The sequence below is a fragment of the Carya illinoinensis genome, chromosome 10, assembly GCF_018687715.1.
Source record: "Carya illinoinensis cultivar Pawnee chromosome 10, C.illinoinensisPawnee_v1, whole genome shotgun sequence".
In the NCBI taxonomy this organism is placed as follows: Eukaryota; Viridiplantae; Streptophyta; class Magnoliopsida; order Fagales; family Juglandaceae; genus Carya; species Carya illinoinensis.
The window spans coordinates 12,475,586-12,484,431 of NC_056761.1; the positions used below are offsets into that span (position 1 = coordinate 12,475,586).

At 35.4% G+C, this 8,846-nt stretch overlaps 2 protein-coding genes across 3 annotated transcripts; one reads left to right on the forward strand and one right to left on the reverse strand.

The window, feature by feature from the left end:
• Nucleotides 1-974: 974 nt before the first annotated feature.
• LOC122280017 (high mobility group B protein 14-like) lies at nt 975-6,632 on the forward strand. 2 transcript variants are annotated; one of them, XM_043090958.1, is made up of 6 exons: nt 975-1,211; nt 1,784-1,963; nt 3,957-4,014; nt 4,516-4,560; nt 6,190-6,270; nt 6,385-6,632. In XM_043090958.1, exons 1-6 carry the CDS (start codon nt 1,126-1,128, stop codon nt 6,436-6,438), a joined length of 504 nt encoding a protein of 167 aa, XP_042946892.1. In that variant the 5' UTR covers nt 975-1,125; the 3' UTR covers nt 6,439-6,632. The 2 variants fall into 2 exon arrangements, with proteins under 2 accessions (XP_042946892.1, XP_042946894.1); XM_043090960.1 differs by having other exon boundaries at nt 977-1,211; nt 1,788-1,963.
• Nucleotides 6,633-7,518: 886 nt separating this feature from the next.
• On the reverse strand, nt 7,519-8,348 carry LOC122278019 (agamous-like MADS-box protein AGL29). Its single transcript, XM_043088065.1, has one exon. It carries the CDS (start codon nt 8,238-8,240, stop codon nt 7,668-7,670), a length of 573 nt encoding a protein of 190 aa, XP_042943999.1. The 5' UTR covers nt 8,241-8,348; the 3' UTR covers nt 7,519-7,667.
• Between the last annotated feature and the right edge of the window lie 498 nt (nt 8,349-8,846).

An 8,846-nucleotide genomic window follows, 5' to 3' on the forward strand; every position in this document is an offset into this window, starting at 1 on the left:
TTCTCTCGTTGGAGGGCTCTAATTGCTTCACTCATCTTCTTTAACTGCTTTTCCATCTCTATAAGCCGTGCTTCCATATTTATGGAAGTGGTTTTTTGGTCACAGGTTGATAGGAGCGTATTGTGGTAGCCATGTGAAAACTATGTTGAAAAGTCTTCAAGAAATCTATGTCGATACCATAGATAGCACCACTATTTCGAATGTGTTTTACCACCAACTGATCTCAACTGCTAACTTGCAACAAAGAAAGAGGGTGATTCAGTATGCCTAATACACGCCCAATGCCTAAGTTAGAAATATAAGTGTATTACCTTATTACGAAGAATATGAATTTGTTATCTTTGGCCACCAACATTGATCATTTATATAAGGGTGGATTTTTGCTGGTAAGGATAGTTTAACTATTTTCCAAATCTCGAGGTCTTGATCACTAAATTCTTGGGATATTAACATATCAAGGATAAACATCTCCAGTATCTCTTTTTTTTTTTTTTTTTTTTGTCTTAAGAGTAAGGTGATAATTACCACATTAATCCCGTTGGGGTGGTATAATCCCATGGTAGTGAGTGTATGGCGCACTTGCAACTCTCTAACTTGTTGGGCCTATTATATGGGCCTCTTACTTGGTATCGTTGGGTCTATCTAGTGGTGATAAAATGGCCTCGCAAGTCGTGATTCGTTTACTTTATCATAAAAATAAATTTACAATTTAACGTATCACATAAAATTATGTTAATTTACAAGTTTATTGTTATGTAATTTTTTAAAAAAATTACATGATACCTACACACTCCACGATACATATATCATTTGTGGCCAAAAGTATTTCTCCATGATAAAATTGGATAAGCATTATTTTCACTTTCTGTCAAATTTAAACTAAATAGAGTATTAATTTAATGGAGTATAGAATAACTGTTATTATTATTATTTTGTGTTTTTTGGATGACATAACAATTTAAACGCCCCGTATTAGTCAACTCATTCTCCAATTTTTGTTTTCGCAGTTGTCTTCTATGGTTGATTGATGTTAATGGTTTCACAATTGAATTACCGTATCAATCTGACGATTTAACTCAGAGCTATTGCGAGTCACGCTCGGCCACCACAGGAAGCTCAAAAGAAATGGCGAAGAATGCTAAGAAGTCCCAAGTTTCTCCCTCGTCTCGAGCTTCTGCCTCTGCTACGATCCCCAAGAGAGCATCCGATGAGTAAGAACCTTTCACTCCTTCCGTATTTCGCATGTTCTTCCCAAAGTCTTGGGTCTCCTTTACCCTTTAAGCTGCTAAGGGATTTCTTTTTGGTTCCCGACAATACCCAGAAAGATAGAACAAAAGAAAATAAGCAAAGAAGGGAGAAGTTTTCAATTATTGAGTGTCTTGTTCTGGATTTCATTAACCGGAGAGCAAACCTCAGCTGACCAGAGCAGTTGCATTTGGCTTCTTGAGTGTGTGTGCGTGTTTGGGGAGGGGGTTGTTCTATTCATTTTGATGTTGAGAATCGGAGACTGGTAGTTTTATTTCTCTTCTTTCAATGGGATTATCATGGTTTTGGGCCCTTTTTACAGATATAATTTGTACATACGTTTAGGCTTTGTGTGGCTCTTGTGAAAACTAAGAAACGAAAATACAAATGAAATAAAGGAGTGGATTTTCCTTTTTCATTTTTATGTCAACCGTATTTCTATTATGCTCTTCATAGTGAACAATTGAACATTTTTGGTCTGATTTCTTTTACTTCCGTTAATGTCAATTAAAGAGAGAATTTGATTGAAAATTTGTAGTCAGATGGCATTGAGGACAAAATCAAGCGAGGGGATGAAGAGGTCGGCAAGGCTGAGCAAAGTTAGCGTGGAGAGGAGACCCAAGTCGGCAATAAAGACCAAAACAAAACATAAGAAGAAAAGTGATAAATATGATACTAATAAGCCAAAGAAACCGCCAACGGCTTTCTTCTACTTCTTGTATGTGCCATATTTTATTTTATTTTATTTTTTGTTTAGGATTTTTTAGAGCTTGAATGCATTATTTACCAAGCAAGACTAGATACTAAAATGCTTGGCTGAAGTAAGGTCAGTGTGGATATACTAGACCGGTATACTTTACTATTGGAAAACAATCCTGTCAATGTAACACTCCATTCTTGCATTCTAAAAGAAATGATTTACAGAGTATGTTATAAAGGTATTCATGAGTGTTAAGTTCCACATTGGCTACTTACTAGATGAAAGTGGGATTTATTAGTGTTTCTAGGAAAACTTCAAACTGACTTGTCTTTTTGAAGTTTTTGTGCATATGTGAGTAGCATTTTCCCTTTGGTTGTTACATATGGTATTAGAGCCTTCTTATAAGGTAAGTCGTGTGATACTAAAGCATCATATGATATGGTCTTGACAGGGCGTCAAGAGTTTAAGAGGAGTTTGTAACACTGCAGTCCCACATTGGAAATGAATAACTCACATAGAGTAAGTTATAAAGGTAGTCATCAGTGCTAAGTCTAACATTGCCTACTAATTAGGTGAAATTGGAATTATAAGCGATTCTATGGAAGTTTCAAATCGACTAATCTTTTTGGGATTGTAGCATAGATGTAACTAGCACATTTTCCTTTGGTCGTCACATCATATTAAAAGTTGTGTGTTGCTCATTTTGCTGTCATAGGCTGTTTAAAAAACTAATCAACGACTCCAAAAGTACCAAGAATAACTTTTTAATGTTCTCTGGAGTTGGAGAAAATAAATTCTGGGGTCTATATACAAACAGAAATTTAAAGAGAGACATTCCATGACTTTCACCAATCAGCCATAACTTTCACCAATCAACCATAACTTTCATCTCAAAAATCTAGGAAAAGGTGTAGTTGCATCTATGTTATACCCAAAAAAGTACTAGTCACTCTTAAGTTTAGAGTTTTTTCAATTTAGTTATAAATATCAGTTTTGCCTAGTATACAACCATTATGGGATTTAACTCTCATGTAATTCTTTTGCAATCCACCCACCCAATATGACACGTAATGCTCATCTACGACAATCTTAAGCTTTAAATTATATATATATTTGATAAGTAAGAAACTTTATTGAAACGAATGAAACTAGGCGGAGCCTATGTACATAGGAAGTATACAAGATGAGACACCTAATTACATTCTAGAAAGGTGAAAAGAAAACAAGAACTCATTAACATTCTCTCCCTTTAATATAATAAGCAGAAAACCACTGAAAAAGAGAAGATACAAAGAAATTCCAGATATCCCCCACAGGTCTTTCCCTATTGTTAAAACATTTCTCATTCCTTTCATAAACACCACATTAAGCACAGAGGTATCATCCTCCATGCCACATCCATTTGAGAGCTATTATGATATGGGGTCCAGCATGCTAAAACCTCCACCACCCTCTTAGGCATAACCCAACTCAGCCCAGCTCTACAAAGAATACCAACCCATAACTCCCTAGCCACCTCACAATGAAGAAAAAGATGATCAATTGATTCTCCATTCTTCTTACACATGAAATACCACTTTGTAACAATCATACCACACTTCCTTAGATTATCAATCATCAAAATCTTCCCAAGAGCAGCAGTCCATGTTAAAAAAGCAACTTTAGACGGCACTCAAACCTTCCAAATTCTCTTCCACGTTTAAATTAGATATTTCAGCTAGGTCTTGATTATAAATAAAAAAAATTATATATTTCAGCTAGGCCTAACTTTGAGTTTTGTGTCACTTCCTTGTCATAATTTGAAGTCCATTTGTTAAGCTTCACCTTAAGTCCTATATTCGTGCTTTAAAATATATTTGCTTCATTATTATTGTCGATACTAGAAAATGATTAGCATCACCTCAATTATACCATTATATTAGTAAGCTTAGTATGGCAAGGTGTTCGTAAGCAAGTACCTATCTTTAAAACTCTTTAATGTATTGAAATAATTTTGGCTTTGTTTTTCAAGGGAAGATTTTCGTAAGGATTTTCAAGAGCAGAACCCAAATGTGAAGTCAATGCGTGATGTAAGTGGGACATAGTTTTCAATTTTGTATTAATTTATTAATTTAATGTAACAGCCCGCATATATATTGGAGTAGCGAATGAGAGAGTTTAATAAATAGGATCTGACATTGTCTGAGATGGAAAAAATTGTGAACTACTTTAGAATGATTTTGTGGAGCTCCAATTATAAGATTGATTAGTCCTTTTGGATTGTTATAATTGTTATTAGAGTCGAATCAGAAGTGTGGGGATTTTGAGCTATGCTACCATGGAATGGCTCGACGAGTCAGAGGTTTGAGCAAGAAGATTAATTATAACATCCCACACCTATTAAAGGCTGGTGAATGGAAACTTGGCCTTTATATTCAAGGAACTTCAATAACCTTGACTGGTCCTTTTGGAATATAAGCTTAAATTTGGTTGGACTTTCCTTGGTTTGTTACATTTAGTGCCCTCTCTTTCTTGCTCGCTCGCTCTCTTCTTTCCTTATACCTGAAATAATCTCTATTTCCATCTTTCAGATTGGCAAGGCATGTGGAGAGAAGTGGAAAACAATGACATATGAGGTTTGTACCTATATTAAGCATTCTTTTCTATTTATTTTTTTAAGTCTTTGGTGTTAGGATTAAGGATTATTTGCTTTGTTGAGTTGAGTAGTTCCCTGGCAAAGACATGTTTTGTTGTGTAGTGCAAGTAATTAAGGTTGAGTATTTCCCGATTGTTTTGGTTCTTTAATGTTTTTGACCTTATTTTTCCTACAGTGGTTTGGACTGAAAAAATTTTAGTTGTAGTAGACACAAATTTTGACAAAATTTTACCCCTGATTATTATGATCTCTTGGGGCAAAATAAACCAGTTTTGACTGGATTTACTCTCTTGTAACATGCCAAAAATTTACCTTGGTTGTAACAAATTGAGTCAATATGACTCATGTTACCACTCATGTCCCCTTGAATGAGTCTTTCTTGCACTTACCTTAAATTAAGGAACCTACGGCCATTTTTATAGAAGTTGAAGGTGACCATTAAATTGTTTGAATTATATGCACTAATCACTGGCTGATGGAGAAAACTCCTGGTTTGGATTAGGAGGTGATCTCACATCATCTCAACTCATCTCATCTCATCGTTACAACTTTCCCAAATTTTCACACAAAATAAAATAAACAATTCAATTTTTTCATATTCCAAAACAATAATAACAATATTTTATTTAACTTTTATCTTTTATCTAAAATCATTTCATATCATTTTATTTCATCTCATCTCCCAATCCAAATCAGGCAGTCGACAACTGTTATTTTGAAGGAATGCAATCCTACACACTAGTGTAGATTTAGCTACCAAGTTGGCAATATTTCCTAGTCAAGATATTTTATATTAATAGAGATAGTTATTATTTTGATACTCTTTTATTATTTGATTAGGAGTATGTGAACTTGGTTTAAGAAAAAACAAAGGAACTGCATTTTTTTTTCTCCCTCTTTATGTTTAACGTTGCCCTTTAATTTTGAATCGATGGCAAAGGTTGCTTTCTCATTAGATACTTCATTCTCATTAGATTTTTCTAGCGAGTGCACAAGTTTTTGTTTGAAACAAAATTCTAATGTGGTAATGATAAACAGGTGCTGCTATCTATTTGATTTCCTATTTTTTTTATCTCTCATAATAAAACTTCTGATTTTCTCCCTTGTGACTTTTGGTTCTGGGGCTGTGATTGCTTGATATTGTGCTAATCTTTTTAACTCATGCGGAAATGTTGAGGTCTGACTTGATTTGCAGTGCTTGAAGAGAGTCCCACGCAACTTTTTTTTTGAATGGTCTTTTTCAAGCTTAGGAGTGCCTCAGCATTTAGAGAATTGTATTTTCCTTTTTTCCTTTTTTGTGTTTTTTTTTTTTTTTGGGGGGGGGGGGGGGGGGGCGGGGGGGTGTTGGTGTCTTAGGTTCTAAACATTATAAAGCAGTAATAATTATTTCCAAATCGAAGCTTGTCATTTTCACTTTTATATGTTATTTCTTTACCTATATTTTGGTATAGAGAATCAAAAGGCTCTGCACCTTTTGACTTTTTTTATGAATTTCCTCTTGCAACGCCTCTAGAAGGAAGTTTAAGGTTTCGCTGGTAAGAGTCTGTCATTCTAACCTCTCTTTCACTCTTCTTTCGTCTCTGTGCATTTGTGGTGGGTCATGTGATAGGAAAAAGTTCAGTATTATGACATAGCTACTGGGAAACGAGCGGAGTTTGATAAGGCCATGGCAGATTACATCAAGAAAAAGGTAAACTTCCTTTTGCAGCCTTTGTTTTTTGTAGGCTAATTTTGTCTTGAATGCTCAATGGTCTCACATGAGGAGTATATGCAGCAGATTACATGAAACATTATCTTTTTGCAGGAAAGCGGTGAGGATATAGAAAGTGAGGATTCAGATTCAGAGTTGGATGAGTAGGACTGTAGGTTTGTTGTCAGAAAAGTAATGTTTCTACAAGGGTAAATGGTACTTTGGACAACAGTTGCATATTTGATCACTGAATAGCTTTGTGATTTGTTGTTGTCATTAAAGCTATCTATTTGTATATATTAATGCTTACATTTGCATTTTATGATTACAAAATTTGACAGTGTCATTTCGATTTTGTATCATTGTGCTTTCTGCAAAGTGTTTCTTTGTTTCTTGGGTTTAAATTGCAATCTGAAAGAAGACTGAAAACTGGGCGTGTTTGGTATGCAAATTTTTGACAAATTTTTGAAGATTCTTGAGAAGTTTGTTTGGTATACAACCTACACTGGCTTGGTGTCTATGCCTAAGCCTTAGTCTGTGGGCTGAGGAAACTTCCATTGTGGTGCACCACGCATACGTGGGAAGAAGCGGTTGACAGGAAATGTGAGATTGAAAATCACTGAAATAGTGACAAAAAAAAACCAGTACTGAGTCACAAAAATATGCTGGTACTTGGGCTGGAAAATGGGATGTCCTCTGGTTAGATCAATAACTATATCTAAGAACGGTGCCTTGTGCAAAAATTTTAGAACACAGATTCTGCATGGGTTGACATCACCGGATCTCGTGTTATTGTCGTGTCAAATCGATTAATAATAAAAAAAATTGATTATTAATTTGTCAATTTTGATGTGATGTGATATGATATGATATGATTTAAAGGGTTAATAATATGGCTTAAACAGCAACAATCACTAAAATGGCATGCATACTTCATACGTCATACCACATCAATGATATGATTTGAATGGCCAATGATATGACTTAAACAGTTAACAATCACTAGAAAGACATGCATACGTTATGCATGGGGATCATTGCATGCATCAAACATTATTGATTAGAAAAACCAACTTTGATTATAGATTAATTCCTTGGTAACAAAACTATATATGAGTCAGTTCTCTCGGATGCATGTGTGTATCCGTGCTGGGGCCGGCATAAGAACATATTTTATTTTATATACAAATTTGAAGAGTAATTATATATATATATAAATTGTATGTATTAAAAGCTAAATGGAAAACAGTACAGTAACGACATAGCATTCTTCCATTCATGGTATTAATTTGGGCAATCAAAAATATAAATATCATTATCACAGACGACATTCATTCTGATATTTGAGCACACATTTGGAAAGTCCTTTGAAAGATCCATTATCTAAATTATCTGCATCAAATATAAGAGTTGGGAACTTTCTTAGCAACTGGCCTTCCAGATTCATAGACAGGTTTCTTTGCCAAGAGCAGCAACGAAGACGATGCCTCCATCTCACTGACTCGTGCTTTTATATCTTCCCGAAGCCTCTCCAGCGATCCCTTCAATTCTATCAGTTCCTGCAAACCCAGCTTATTGATGATCGGCGCTTTGAATCCGCTTTTCTCCTTCTCTTTCTCAAGCATCTCTCCCCTCTTTTTCTCGGCATGCAACTGCTTAAGCAGCTCATTAAGTTGCTGAGTAAGATCGCTCACCTTGGCACCATCCTTGGAAGAACCAACAACATTTTTACCATGATTGGGTTTTCTTTTGTCGCGGTGGAGGAACCGGTCTGAAACAACCCCAACGCTTGGTTGGCCGAAGGAGAATGGCTTTCCGCCCGGAGAGAACGCAACTACGGCAACTTCTGCACCGCATAAAGTAGCAAGCTCGTTCGCTTTCTTAAAAACGCCGTTTCGGCGCTTGGAGAAGGTTACCTGCCTGGAGCTGCCGTCCTTCACCATCGTCATCTCAATCTTTCGCCTCCCCATTTTGTGATGGAAGAGCTAGGCCGGATGGGTTTTTCTGGGTTCTTGATACGAAGGTTAGAGGAGGGATGGAGAGTTCAGAGAGGCCGTTTCTGTGTTTCTAATATTGGATTCTCCTCCTACATTCTTTCTATATGAGACGACATTGCTAGGCTCCTCCATGGCTTTGTATGGAAAGCTACGTAGTATTGTCTTTCATATTTAGTGTGGTTGCTCCTGCATGTTATGAAACTTTAAACACCCTTCGTTGGCTCACTAATTGACCACAACATATTTTGGGAAGAAGTTAAATTTCAGACTAATCTCATTCTTATATTCCCTTTCAAATAATATGTTTGGTTTGAGTAATGCTATATACAGTTCTAGGATGTTAAAGTCCCGTATACTCATTTTAAAAAAAAGTGAGGTCCACCATGAAAAAAAATAATTATTCTATGTGGATCTCATATTTACTTTTTTTTTTTTAAAATGAGCATACAAGACTTGCATATTGTAAGACTATAAATATCATTTATCTAAAAGTTATAGGCCATTAATGTTATGTGCGCATTTCATCATTTTTCAACTGTTATTGTGATTTGACTAATCATTTTTTAAAATTTAAATTTT